Below are 15,682 nucleotides of genomic sequence, written 5' to 3' on the forward strand. Positions count from 1 at the left end.
CCTGACTTTTTGGTTTAAATTCACCAAAACATTTATGGTATCTGATGATTGTATATGGTTTGCAGTTTAATAAACCTAGCTCCAGATATATCGTGCCCAGTGCAGTTGATCTTGAAAATGAATTAGAAGCTCAGAGTTGTTTTTTTTTTTCAGATTTCAAAAATCAGTCAGAAAAAGAGTTTGCATCTTTCCTTGTCTAGAAATAGCAACAGTTCTTAAAATTCAAGCTATTTGCCTATTAAATTGTGAGGCTAATTATAAACCAAAAGGAAGCCATAATATGCTCGGTACATCATAGGAAACACTGCATCAAGAAATTTCCATATAAATTATTGTAGAGAGTGTTGCGCATATATGTGATTTTTGATATAGGTAGATTGAAGTCAGAATTACCATGCGTCTCATTACACAACTAATACCTTGAGTGGATATAAATAAAGTTGGTAATTTAGACAGGGGCTGACATAAGAAGTGTTACTTGTCATTGAGGCAATTTATTTTTTTGCAAATTCAGAAAGCTTTTTCATCTTTTCCAAGGTCTCCAAATCCTACTCCTCCACAAAATGTTGATCTGTTGCTGGAAAGAAGCAAATTATCCTTCCGACTACCCAGTAGTAACTTAGTAGCAGGGAATTACGGCCATACAAGTGTCATAGCAAAATACTTTCAGTGACGAAGTATTAATGAAAGGAAATCATAGTGGCATTAGACTGTCAGTTTCTCCTACAGCTCTCCATATAGACCCGTTACTTTATTACATAGAATGCGTTAGACATCCAGAAATCTGTGTTGTATTTCCTAAAGGTTCCTATGTTTAGAGACATAGTATTTTATTTGAAGGTGGAGCTACGTGTATTCCCTTTTGAAGTAAAGACTGAGCAGGCAGTCAGTATGAAGACAGGCAGTATCGAAATCTCCTGGCTTCAGTGCCAGTTATATGTCAAAAAACTTCACAGCTTGACATTCTCCTTCTGCTCCACCGCCACAGACTGACACCTGGAGAGTACACTGTGGGGCCCCAGTTCACGTCACAGCTGGGCTCGATTAGTCACAAGTGAGGAAATATCAAATGAAAGCTCATCTCCCATTTGACATTTACTCACTTGGTTCCCTTCATTAGGTCTAAGCCCCTGTTCTGTGGTTTTCAAAGACAGATGATTTGTTCTTGCCTGGCTGCATTTATCCACATATGCTTGTATTTATTGTTTCAGCATATTTATTCACCTTTGGCACCAAGTGCACTCACTAAGATGAATAGTTAAAAGATAACTGACATTTGTTTTTTTTTTTTAAATATTAGCTTATGTAAATGAAGCTAAAATGTAGAACTACTTGTTAATTCTAATTCCTGTTTTTTTGTTTTCCTCCCCAATTAATGCTAGATGTACATTCTGTTGCGTTTATTCTAAACCAATCCTTGGTGTCTACAAAATGCTCACATCCTGAGAAATGAATTCCTCTATTATCTTAGAAATTAAGGTAGATCAGCTAGTTGACAAGGGACAAGTCAGTTTTTCCTAAGGGCTTTGAATCCTTCTAGTGACTGAAAGGAGTTTAAAGTTTCAAAGCTCCGGCTCAAAGGTCTACAATCCAGGGAGAAGAAAAAAAATGCCTCCCAGGAGACACAGCCAAGAGTCCACTGGGCACACAGCACAGCAGGAGTCATGAATAGAGGAAGGAGAGAGGGGCGAGGTGTTTAAGGCACATGTAGAAGATGGCCTATGCCAAGGGGAAGGGTATGAACAGGAAGTTAACTTGGGAAAGGCGAAGCTTGAAAGATAGAGGAATTTAGGCTTAAGTTGAAATGAGTATCTATGGAAGGATTTTGAATACAGAAGGAAAATGATAAACTGCCGTGGAAGAATGGTCATTCTGGCATTGGCATGTTACTGTGGCAAGATGAAGCCAGAAAGAAGTTTTTCAGCATGGGGTCTGGAAAACACTGGCATCAGGATCATCTTGGGTGCTTATTAAAATATGGATTCCTGGGCTTCACCCCATGTCTGACAAACGAGTAATTTGTACAGGACTTCGCCATGGGCTAAGCAGTTACACCATGCACCTCAGGTGATTCTGAAAGGTTGAGACCTATGAAAATATGACAGTTCTCAGTTCCGTGTGCGAGAATCACCAAGGGAGATGATGAAGTATCCTGAAGTCCAGATGCACTGTTTGTACCAATTAAATCAACATCTCCGGAGACGAATTCTCGGCTTTAGTGTGTTTTGTTTTGATTTTTCACGCTCACTGGGGATTGAAACATTCGGCTAAGGTTGAAATCAGTTGAACCAGAAGTTTGTCGTGTTGGGTCAGCCATGCTGTCATGGCCATTTGCACAGAGGTGTAGTGCTAGAAATGGTGGAGGGATGGGGTAAAAGGCATTTGGAAAATAATGGCTGAAGTGATGCAACCTTCAGTCTATCAAATATGATAACTTGATTTAAGTCTAGGGTTTATTCACTTTTTAAAAACTTTAATGTTGCATTTGAGAAAAAAGTTAAAATGGTTAACCTTGGCAGGAGCAAAAATATCAACTGGTATTTTTAATCATAGTTATTTTTGTCCTTAATTTTCTTTTGCTCTCGTTTAATGCCAATTTCAGTACCTGAGCTACAGTGTAACTTTGAAAATGGAATTTGTAACTGGGAACAAGATACAGAAGATGACTTTGATTGGACCAGGAAGCACGGTCCAACCCCAACACTTAATACAGGGCCAATGAAGGATAATACTTGGGGCACGGCTAAAGGGCACTATCTCTACATAGAATCTTCGGAGCCTCAGGTTTTCCAAAACAGAGCCGCTCTGCTCAGTCCTGTCCTTAATGCCACTGATGCAGACGGCTGCACCTTCCGCTTCTATTACCACATGTTCGGGAAGCACATTTACAGGCTGGCCATCTACCAGCGGGTCTGGAGTAACACAAGAGGACAGCTGCTGTGGCAGATATTTGGGAACCAAGGCAACAGATGGACAAGGACACGCCTCAACATTTCCAGCAGGCGGCCTTTTCAGGTATGGATAAGGGATTTTGTAACATGTATTTAAAATGCATCAGGATGTCTAGGGAATATGAAGGATTGCTGTGTTCTTGAATGAAAATTTGATCATAGTTACTTCAGTACACATTTATCATTCAATTAAGGGGGTACCAGAGCTTGTTAAGTTGCTTTCCTCCCTGAATACCCCTAATAATGGGTGATTAACATTTCTAAAGGTGGACACATGTCACTGGAAGCAGCTGAAGGTCCCTCTGACTTTAAGTAATTTTTCTACTGAAACAAAAAATCTGGAGGGAAAAGGAGTTTTGCACAAATTCTGGTATTGTGCCAAAAGTTCAGATTCTTCAGTCTGTTATTTTGAATACTTCATTTGACTTTTGCCACATTTTATAGGTAAGCAACAAAAATTCAAGAAGAGTGCATGCTTTGTTGGAAAAACACACAGCTACTCTGGGGCATAAAACACACAGCTAGTCTAGGTCTCCTTACTCCCGGTGGAATATTCTTTATTCTGATTCTCACCTACCTTCTCCTACCTAAAAGGAAAACTTGGACTGGCAAGTTTAAATGCTTATGTGGCTTTTTCCATTTTGTGAAGGAATTTAGCATCTATTATCTATCCCTTTGATTCCCTCAGCAATTCCCTGAAGTGGGTAAGTCAGAGATCCTTTTTGTCAGTTTTACAGATACAAAGAAAAAAAACTCTAAGAGGTTATTTATATCTAGCCAAATAGATATTGAGCTGCAGAATGGGGACTTGGGCTGGGACCCACAATTTCCAATTAATTCACGTTCATTCCCTTTGTAATATATCATACAGCCTGTTACATGGAGGAGGGTTGAATATTCTTTTTTCCCTTTGCTCTAACAGATCTATGTATAATTACAAGGAGAAACTTCTTACCTATCCAGGCGAAATTTTTCTTTCCTTTTTACGTGTACTAAATTTCTTTGGTACCCTAGTTTAAAGCACTGTCTCTATTTTTTATTTTTTAGTGTTAATTTATTTTTGAGAGACAAAGAGAGACAGACTGTGAGCAGGGGAGGAACAGAGAGAGAGGGAGACACAGAATCCGAAGCAGGCTCCAGGCTCTGAGCTGTCAGCACAGAGCCCAATGCAGGGCTCAAACCCACAGACCATGAGATCATGACCTGAGCCGAAGTCAGATGCTTAAATGACTGAGCCACCCACGTGCCCTGAGCACTGTCTCTATTTAAATGTCTTGAGTTAACAGTTTTATAGCCAAGAACTTAGCTCCAAGCCACCCGTTAAAAGCCATGGTAGATATCTATTGTACTTGGCTCACTAGAGAATGCATTGAGAGTGGTGATGTGTCCAGACAGACATAAGCTGTAGTCATGGGAACTAATCTGCCCTATGTAGAGTGTTATCTTCCTGTTAGCCATAATGGTAAGATGTCTGTAATGATATGAAATGAAACTGAAGGAAGGTTCTTTGACTTTCATTTAATAATGGCTCATCCACTGCAAATTAATATTTAATCAGATGAATTGTAATTTGGGTCAAACTGGCATTCAGTAGATAAACTCTCCTTATGATATTTACTCAAGAATTGGTTGCCAGGAGAAAATAACCTTGGCAAGGGGGCTGCTTCACATTCAGATGAATATGGAACTTTCCAAGAAATGCTTTGGTTGTGAATCTAAAACACAGAGATTGAAGTTTGAGACTCATTTTGGATTATACATGGAGTGCTCTGTTTGATTTTATGCAATGGTTCTTCTCGGCTTTTTATTTTTTTCAATGACATTCGGGCATGAAAAGGTGAAATCAGATTGTGCATGCTTTGTAGATTAATTATCCAAGATAGTAAAAATTGGGTCTAATTTAAACAACTAGATATTTTTCTTGATTGAATAATGAGTATACATAGTTGTTGCAACAGCAGGAATAAGCAAGATTTTATTTAACTCCGATATTGTAGGTGAAATTACCTACTATCAGTCCAGCAGACAACAGGTACTCATTTAGTGTCTGTTTAAAAGAAAACTTCAAGGATGTATGTTGACATCCAATATTACATTAATTTCAGGTATACAACATAGTGATTCAACAAGACTGTATACTATGTTCACCACAAGTGTGGCTACTACCTGTCCTAATTTATTGCTGTTACAATATAATTAACATGTTCAATAACTAGAAGCCTGTATCTCCCACTCACCTTCAACCATTTTGCCCAATACCCTCCCCTCTGGCAATCACCAGTTACTAGTCTGTATTTATAGGTCCGATTCTGCTTTTTGTTTATTTATTAATTTTTAAAAAAAATTCCACTTAGTGGAATTATATAGTTTTTGTCTTGTATATTTCACTTAAGATAATTCCCCCTAGATTAATCCATGTTGTCTCAAATGGCACATCTCATTCTTTCTATGGCTATATAATATTTCATTGTGTGTATATGTGTGTGTTTGTGTGTGTGTGTGTGTGTCTGTATCCCACTTCTTATCCATTTGTCTGTTGGTGGACATGTAGTTTGCTTCCATATTTTGACTATCTTTTGAAATTAGTGTGTTTTTTGGGTAAATACTAATGGAATTATTGGATATGATATTTCTATTTTTAACCTTCATACTCTTTTCCACAGTGGCTGCTCCAGTCTGAATTCCCACCATCAGTGCATGAGGATTCCTTTTTCTCCACATTCTCACTAAACCTTTTTATTTTTTGTGTTTTGGTTTTAGCCATTCTCACAGCTATGTAGTAATATCTCGTGATTTTAATTTGCATTTACGTGATTAGTAATGTTGAGCGTCTTTTTGTGTGTCTGTTGGCCATCTGAATGTCTTTGGAGAAATGTCTGTGTATGTCATCTGCCCGTTTTTTAATTGATTTGTCTTTTTTTGGTCTTGAGTTGTATAATTTGTTTATATATTTTGGATATTAACCCCTTATTGCATATAGCATTTGTAAATATCTTCTCCCATTCAGTAGGTTTCTTTTTGTTTTATTGATGGTAAACTTTGCTGTGTAAAAGCTTTTTATTTTGATGTAGTCCCAATAGTTTGTTTTTTATTTTGTTTCCTTGCCTCAGGAGATATATTTTAAAAAATATTGTTACAGCTGAGGTCAGAGAAATTACTAGTGCTCTCTTCTAGGATTTTTATGGTTTAGGTCTCACATTTAAGTCTTTAATCCATTTTGAATTTGTGTGTGGTGTGAGAAAGTGGTCAAGTTTCATTCTTTTTCATGTAGCTGTCCAGTTTTCCCAGCACCGTTTTTGAAGAGACATGTTTTCCCCATTGTTTATTCTTGCTTCCTTATTCATAGATTAATTGACTGTAAATTCATGTGTTTATTTCTGAGCTCTCTCTTGTTTTTCATCGATCTATATGTTTATTATTACTCTACCAGTACCATACTGTTTTGATTACTACAGCTTATGTATTTTGAAATCTGGGATTGTGATACCTCTAGCTTTGTTCTTTCTCAAGATTGCTTTGGCTATTCTGAGTCTTTTGTGGTTCATACAAATTTCAGTATTATTTATTCTAGTTCTAGTCTTTTGTGGTTCCATATAAATTTCAGTATTATCTATTCTAGTTCAGGATTTTTTATTCTAGTTCTGTGAAAAATGCTGTTGCATTTTCATAGGGATTGCATTAAATCTGTGAGGTGACATTTTAACAATATATTTTCTCAAGTCCATGAACATGAAATATCTTTGTTTTTTGTGTGGGTCATCTTCAGTTCCTTTTATCAGGGTTTTATAGTTTTCAGAGTACAGACCTTTCACCTCTTAGGTATTTATTGTTTTTGATACAATTTTAAATAGTGTTGTTTCTAAAATTTCTCTTTCTGCTACTTCATTTAGAATGTATAGAAACACCTCCAATTTCTGGATATCGATTTTGTATTCTGCAAATTTACTGAACTCATTTACTGCTTCTAGTAGTTTTTTGGTAGTGTTTTCAGTATTTTCATATAATCTGCAAATAGGGAAGGTTTTACTTCGTCTTTACCAATATGGGTCCCCCCTCATTTCTTTTTCTTGTCTGATTGCTGTAGGTAGGACTCTGGTACTATTTTGAATAAAACAGAGAGTGCATCCTTGTCTTGCACCTTATCTGAGAGGAAAAGCTCTGTCTTTCCCCATTAAAATGACGTTAGCTGTGGGTTTTTCTTTTTTTTTTTTTAATTTTTTTTTCAACGTTTATTCATTTTTGGGACAGAGAGAGACAAAGCATGAATGGGGGAAGGGCAGAGAGAGAGGGAGACACAGAATCGGAAACAGGCTCCAGGCTCTGAGCCATCAGCCTAGAGCCCGACGCGGGGCTCGAACTCACAGACCGCAAGATCGTGACCTGGCTGAAGTCGGACGCTTAACCGACTGCGCCACCCAGGCGCCCATCTGTGGGTTTTTCATATCTGTCCCTTATTATGTTGAAGTATGTTCCCTTGAAACCTACTTTGTTGAGGATTTCCATCATGAATGGATTTTGTTCTTTGTAGTGTGCTTTTTTGGCATCTATTGAAATGATCATATAGTTTTATCCTTTCTCTTATTGATATGATTTATGACACTGATTGATTTGTGAATGTTGAACCACTCTTGCATCCCAAGAATAAATCCCACTTGATCATGGTAAATTATTTATATTGATTGATGTGAGAATAATGAACCACACTCACATCCCCGGAATAAAATCCACTTAATTGTGGAGAACTATTTGTTTAACGTATTGTTGAATTCAGTTTGCTAATTTCATGAATATTCATCAGAGATACTGACCTGTAGTTCTTTGTTGTTGTTGTTGTTGTGTCTTTATCCGGTTTGGCTTCATGGAATGAATTTGCGGCCTTTCCTTCCTCTTTTATTTTTTGGAATAATTTGAGAAGTATATTAACTGCTTGGTAGAATTCACCTGTGAAACCATGTGGTCCTAGACTTTTGTTTTTTGGGAGTTGTATGATTATTGGTTCAATTCCATTGCTGGTAATTGGTCTGTTCAGATTTACATTTTTCTTCTTAAATTGGTTTTGGGAGGTCATATGTTTTTAGAAATTTATCCATGTTTCTAGGTTGTCCATTTTGTTGGCATAAAAATTTTTATAATATGCTTTTATAATCCCTTGTATTTCTATGATGTCAGTCATTATTTCTCCTCTTTCATTTCTAGTTTGAGTCCTCACTCTTTTTGGGTGGGGGGTGACTCTGGATGAATGTTTATTAATTTTGTTGACCTTTTCAAAGAATCAACTCCTAATTTCATTGATCTGTTCACTTTTTTTGGTTGTTTTTTCATTTCATTGATTTCTGCTCTTTGCTGTTTCCTTCATTCTCCTGGTTTTGGATTTGTTTATTCTTTTTCTAGTTCTTGTAAGTGTAGGGTTAGGTTATTTATTTGAAACTTTTCTTGCTTCTTGAGATAGACCTGTATTGCTATCAACTTCCCTGTTAGGACCCTTTTGCTGTATCACAAAGATTTTGGACTGTTGTATTTTCACTTTTATTTGTCTCAGTGTATTTAAACATTTTTTTTTCTTTGATTTTTTTGGTGGGTCAAGAAATTGTTAACAGCATGCTATTTAATTTCCATGTATTTGTGTAATCTCCAGATTTTTTCTTGCTGTTGATTTCTAGTTTCATCGCATTGTGGTCAGAAAAGATGCATGGTATGACTGTCTTTTTGAATTTGTTTATTCTTGTTTTGTGGCCCAACACATGATCTGTTTTGGAGAATATCCCATGTGCACTTCAGAAGGATGTACATTCCACTCTTCATATGTTCTGAATTATCTTTTAGATCCGTCTTGTCCCTGTGGCATTCAAAGCCAATATTTCCTTCTTGATTTTGTCTTTGGATGATCTGTCCATTTATGCAAATTGACTGTTAAAGTCCCTATTATTGTATTACTATTGATTACCTCCTTTATGTTTGCTATTCTGCTTTATGTCATTGGATTCTCCCATGTTGGGTGCATAAATATTTATAATTGTTTGTCTTCTTATTCCATTGTCTCCTTTATTATGATATAGTGTCCTTTATCTCCTGTTTTAAAGTCTATTTTGTCTGACATCAGCATTGCTTCCCCAGTTTTCTTTTCAATTCCATTGCATGATAAGTGCTTCCATCTCCTCACTTTCAATCAGTGTACTTCTTTGGGACTGGAATGAGTCTCCTGTAGGCAGAATATACATTGGTTTTCCTTGTTACCTATTCCATCACCCTATGTCTTTTGATTGGAACATTTAGTCCACCTGCATTTCAAGTAATTATTGACAGGTACATAATCATTTGCATTTTTAAACTTATTTTATCATTGTTTTTGTATTCTCCATTACTTTCTTCTCTTGCTCTTTTCTCAGGGTTTGCTAGCTTTCTTTAGTAATGTACTTGGATTTCTTCTCTTTATTATTTCCATATCTATTACTGTTTTTTGACTTGTGGTTATCATTACATTTATGTATAGAATCTTATTAGGAGTCTGTATTAAGTCACGGTCACTAAGTTTGGCCCATCCTAAAATCACTAAATTTTTACTCCTTTCTCTACCACATGTTAAGTATATACTGCCATAGTTTACATCCTTTTATTGTGAATCACTTGACTGATTTTCTATAATTATATTTAATTTTTCTGCTTTTGTGCTTCCTACTTTTCTTAATCCTGCCTATGGTCTTTCCTTTCCACTCAAGGAGTCCTTTCACCTTTTTTCTAATGCTGGTTCATTGGTGATGAAATTCTTTTATTTTTGGTTGTCTGCAGAACTCTTTATCTCTCCTGATATTTGTCATGATAGGCTGCTGGATAGAGTATTATTGGCTGCAGGGTTTTGTTTTTTTTCCCCGGCACTTTGAATATATCATGCCACTCCCTTCTGTCCTGCAAAATTCTTGCTGAAAAAATCAGCTGATAGTCTTATTTCCCTTGTATGTAGTTTTTTTTTCCCTCTTGGTATTTTTAAAATTTTCTATTACTATTTTTATCATTTTGATTCTTATGTATCTTGGTATGAACCTCCTTGGGTTGATTTTGTCAGGGGCTTTCTGTGCCTCCTGGGTCTGAATGTCTGTTTCCTTTCCTAGATAAGGAAGTTTCAGCTATTATTTCTTCAAATACATTTTCTGCCCCCTTTTCTCTCTCTTATTTTTCTGGGACTCCTATAGTATGAATGTTATCATGCTTGATGGTGTCACTTGACTTCTCTTAATCTAATTCTCATTTCTTTTTATTCTTTCTTTTCTCACCTGTTCGACTTGATTGCTTTCCGTTACTCTGTCCTCTAGGTTGCTACTTCCTCTAATCTACTATTTATTCCCTTTTGTGTATTTTTAATTTCAGTTATTGAGTTCTTTATCTCTGATTGGTTCCGTTTTTAATATTTTCGGTCTCTGTTGAAAGTCTCACTGAGGTCCTCCACTCCTTTCCCAAGTCCAGTGAGTATCTTTATGACTATTACTTTAAATCCTCTATTGGGCATATTACTTATCTTCATTTCATTTAGCTTTCTTGCTGTGATTTTGTTGTGTTCTTCATTTGGGACATATTCCTCTGTCTCCATATTTTTCTAAATCTGTGTCTGTTTCGATGTGTTAGGGAAATTCTGCCTGTTTTGGGCAGAGTTTGTTCCTTTTGTTTTTATTGAGCCAGTCTGGGGCCACCTAGGGCTTGAGTTGAACCAGACCCAGTGTTTGCCAGAGCTGCATTAGCACCCAACTGCAGGGCACTCTTCCTGTGTCTTTTCAGAAACTTTCATTGGTGGGTGAGGCCTCTTATCAGATCAGATGTCTACCCACAGCCCACCGCTGTTGGTCACGGTCATGTATGTGTGGTTACCTTCCCCTTTTCCTGGGGCATGAGTCACTTTGGAGTGGTGCTAGCTCCTGTCAGGTCTGATTGCACCCTGCCATGCTTGTGGCCCCACTTTGGATGGTCTTCTGCAAAGGGCATTTTGAAGGGCGCATGTCCATAAGACAACATGGAGGTAGGGTGCACGGTGCCAGGCATTGAAGGGGACCTGTAGCCCAGTGGGAAAACCCATGCTGAGGCCAGGCCATGGTTAGGGGGTGAGCCTACAGACGATCACAGAGGTTGGGTACACTCTTAGGAAGCTAGGTGGAGAGTGTTTGCACTGCACTGAATCCTGCAGGTGTCCATATATCCAGGCTGGGTGCTGGGCCAAGGAAATCTTGCCCATGAGCTCTTTTATTCTTCGAGTAGTCTTCTAAAGATCCCTACCCTTTAGAACATGCTCTGAGATTAGTAAATAAATTTCCCTCTTGTATACCCCAGGCTTTTTTCAAACTTTTGCTTTTATGCTGTATCTCAGTGGGGGCTGTTTCTTGTGCTGTCTTTTTAATGGCAGGGACTCGGTTTCCTCTTGCACTTTGGGTGGCTCTCCTGGAGCTGGATTTGCTGATCTTTAAAATTCAAGGGGTTAAGCCCTATTCACTGTAAGAACTCACAAAATTAGCCCTCTCTGGGTTCTAAAACCAAATGTTATGGGGATTTTTCTTCCCAGATGGGTCCCCTGTGCCTGGGGTGCCTGGTGTGGGGTCTGATCATCTCCCTTTCTGTGTCCTGGTGTCTTTCCTTTTGCAGACAATCCCACCAGTCAGTTGGGCTCCTGGCCACATTTCCACTCTTTCTACCTTCTCAGTGTGACCTCTTCTCTGCATTTAGTTGTGGAAAATCTGTTCTGCCAGTCTTCCGGTCATTTTCTGGTTCATTTACTCTGATATAAGTGTTATCTAGGTGTATCCATGGGACGAAGTGAGCCTGGAGCCTTTCTACTCTATCTACTTTCCTAGGTCAACAAGGGATTCTCTTTTCTTTAACATTTGACACTTTAATGAATATACGTGGTGGTACAGACCTCCTTCAGATCATCTCATTTGGAATTTTGGTTTTTGGACTTGGATGTCTATTTCCATCCCTTGGTTAGCAAGGCTTTTAGTTATTATTTTTTCAAATCAGTTTTCCACACTTTTTTCTTCCTCTCCTGGGAACCCTATAATGTGAATGTTTGTTTGCTTAATGTTGTCCAAGAGATCTATTAAACTACCCCCCCCCCACTTTTTAAAAGTTCTTTTAGCTTTCTGCTGTTTAGTTTGTGTGCTTTCAATTCACAATTGCTTGTTTAAAGTGAAATACATAGGATAGAACTAGACTGTGCATGTAGGTATAGGAACTGTTCGGCTTATTAATGTCAGTTGAAGTAACTGACCACTGCTATTATGTGTGGCATGGTCTGTAAAGGCTCAGCTGGTCATTACGTGTAAAACTTATGCCAAACTTCTAACTGATTTTTATTATAATCTTTATTGAAGTAAAACTGACATATAACAAACTAAAAATATTGAAATTTTAAACTATCACCACGATCACGATAATAGATAAATATGCTTCACCTCTAAAAGTTTCCTTATGTCTCTTTGTAATACTTCCATTGGGTCCTCACTCCCATTCCTTGACAACCACTGAATTGGTTTCTTTCAGTGCACGTTAATTTATATTTCCCAAAATTTTATATAAATTGTACAGTATGTACTTTTTCTGACTTACTGTATTCAGAAGATTCTTTTATGTTACACAATGTATCTGTAATTCATTTATTTCTATTGTTGAATAGTATTATATGGATGCAGCACAGATTATCTATTTAATTATTGATCAGTATTTGGGTTGCTTATAGTTTGAGATATTATAAGTAAATCTGTGCACATTTGCATATAAGTATTTATATAAACATTTGTTTTTATTTTTCTTGGTAAATACCCAGGAGTGGAATGGCTGTATCACATGCTAGAATTGTGTTTAACATTTTAAGAGACTCTTAAACAGGTTTTCACAGGAACTGTGTTTTATCCCCATCAGTGGAATATATTAGTTCCAGTTCCTCCACATCTACCCAGTGCTTGTTATTATCAGTCTTCCTAATTTTAGTGTTAGAAGTATATATTATCTTATTGTGGTGTTAATTTGCATTGCCCTAAGCATTAATTATGTTGGCTGTATTTCCTATGCTTGCCGAATGGAACATAATTTGAAGTGTATATTTAAATCTTTCACCCTATTATTATTATTATTTAAATCTTGTACCCAATTTTTAAATTGGATTTTTGTTTTCTTACTATAGTTTTGAGCTTTTCTATATTTTCTGATGCAAGCCTATTTTTTAGATATGTTAATTACAAGCTTTTTCTCCCAGTCTGTAGCTTGTGTTTTAATTCTTTCAATAGATTCTTTATAGAAGAGACTCTTTTTAATTTTGATGAAGTCCAATTTATTACTAACTCAGATCCCCTAAGCTTTCATCTCGTCTTTTGCCTCTCCTTTGTGAACTTTGATTACATGTAAATTAAGCTGCTTGAAGTTGTTGTCGCAGAGCATATTCTTGATCTGTTCAGTTTTTTTTCCTAATTTTCTTTTCCTTCTTTGTTTTATTTTGTACAGTATCTACCTTTATATCTTAATGACTAATCTATTAATCCATTCCAGTGTATGTTTTCATCTCCTACATTGTCAATTTTACACCTAAATTTTGATTTTGGCCTTTATTTCCCCTGTCTCTATATTAGAATATATAGAATAGTTTTAATAACTCTTTTAGATGTTTGAAGTGATAGACACAAGATATAGGTAAAGGAGATTTCCTGCTTGTGCCCCTCCCAACAATGATTTGTAATCATCCAAGGACAAAGATGACTTTGAGGGAGCTTTGGGATCCAACTTCAGGCTGGGAACTGTCCTGCCTGCTCAGCGAGCTGCCAGAGGTTACATCCATGCCCCAAAAAGTTTCCCCACCAATCTCAGTCCAACAATAGATCCTGAATCCGCAGTATAAAATCTCCATTCCCTCTCAGTCATGGTACAGGAGTGATCCTACCTGCTCAGGGACTCACCAGGATTGTGTCCATCCATCCTCCTGGAGGTAGGCCTTCCAACTTTGGTCTAACTGTAACCCAGTTCTAACTCCTCACAGTCATGCTCAGGGGGTGTTCCTTTCCACCCAGGGACCTTCCCAGTTACCTGACAGGGGAGCCTTCTGAAGAACCACGTGGGGACCACATTGATCTGCACACCTGGTAACAGGCCCGCATTTACAGTCCCAAATACAGACCACGAGGCAGACCTCGGTCCTGTGCCAGCCATGCTGATCAAGGTTCTGGAGGAAGTTCTTTCCAATCAGGAACCAGACATGATCTATGTCAACCCAGGCCTCTGGTAACAGGCCTGACAACTGCAAAACCCACTGAGGATTCAGGGGCAGCCACATGACCTTGCTCTAATTCTGGTCAACTGTGATGTTGGAAGCATACTGGAAGCCTGAGGACCTGACAGAAGGAGGTCTTTAACTGCTGAAACCAGTCCATAATGATTGGAAGAGGGTTAGGTTTTTCAAATGCACAGATGGAAAGCAGGGCCACATGGATCATGAAGATTCAGGCAAACGTGGTGCCACCAAAGTAAATGAATAAACCTCCAATAATTGACCCCCAAACAAGTGGAAATTTACAAATTTTCTGACGAAAAAATTCAAAGTCATCTTAAGCTCACTGAGATTAAAGTGAACACATTTACACAACTAAATGAATTTGAGGAAACAGTGCATGAACAACATTAGAAATTTAGTGAAGAAATATAAATCATAAATATAAAACCAAATAAGTCTGAGGCTTAAGAATAGTGACATAACTGAAAACTTCTTTAGAGAGCTTCAGCAGCAGACTTTATCATGCAGAAGAGTCAGGGAATTTAAACATGAGTATTCAGAATTAGCCACTGAGAGGAAGGGAAAGAAAAACAAGAGTGAAGGAAGTATATAGGAACTGTGGGACATTCAACTAGAGAAAAATATATGCATTATGGGAGTCCCACAAAGGGAAGAGAGAAAGGAGCAGAAAACTTATTTAAAGAAAAATGACAGAAGACTCCCGTATCATCAAGGGATTTGACCATTCAGATAATGAAACTCAAAGGATTCCAAAGCAAGATTATCTTAAAGAAGATTACTCTGAGACCCACTATATTCAAGTTGCCAAAAGTTAAAGACAAAAACTGTGAAAGCAACAAGAGAAAAGTGACTTGTCACACACAAGGGAACTCCCACCACATGGCTATCAGTGATATTCTTAGCAGAAACTTTACAGGCCAGGTGCAAATGGGATGATATATCCAAAGTACTAAAAGAAAAAAAAAACAACAACAACAACCTGCCCACTACTAATACTATACGTGGTAAAGCTATTCTTTTAAATGAAATAGAGACAGTACATTCCTAGATAAACAAAAGCTGAGGGAGTTCATCTCCAGTAGACATGCCTTACAATAAATGCTGGAAGGGGCTCCTTAAATTGAAATAAAAGTATGATAAGTAACAACATGAATACAGATGGAAGTATAAAATTTACTGTAAATATAAATTTAGTCAAATTCAAACAGTTCTAATACTGTAGTGGTGCACAAATCTAGTATAACTAGTACAAAATCATAAAAATGTATTAAAAATAACTGAAGCTACAATAACTTGTTATTGGATATGCAATATAAAGAGATACAATTTATATGCAATATAAAACATCAATAGCGTAAAATATGGAGGGAGAATAGCAGTAAGTTTGTAGAGTTTTAAAATGCAGTTGAAGTTATGGGGTGCCTGGGTGGCTCAGTTGGTTAAGCGTCTGACTTCAGCTCAGGTCATGATCTCA

The 15,682-nt window shown here is 37.3% G+C and overlaps 1 protein-coding gene across 1 annotated transcript in view; it reads left to right on the forward strand.

Annotated features, from left to right (window-relative positions):
• MALRD1 (MAM and LDL receptor class A domain containing 1) overlaps positions 1-15,682 on the forward strand; it is a 768,730-nt gene that overhangs the window by 153,469 nt on the left and 599,579 nt on the right. The window contains exon 19 of the mRNA XM_045062650.1: positions 2,603-3,015. Coding sequence (XP_044918585.1) covers positions 2,603-3,015 — 413 coding nt within the window. The remainder of the gene's footprint in view (positions 1-2,602; positions 3,016-15,682) is intronic.

The sequence above is a fragment of the Felis catus genome, chromosome B4 (assembly GCF_018350175.1).
Source record: "Felis catus isolate Fca126 chromosome B4, F.catus_Fca126_mat1.0, whole genome shotgun sequence".
Taxonomy (NCBI): domain Eukaryota; kingdom Metazoa; phylum Chordata; class Mammalia; order Carnivora; family Felidae; genus Felis; species Felis catus.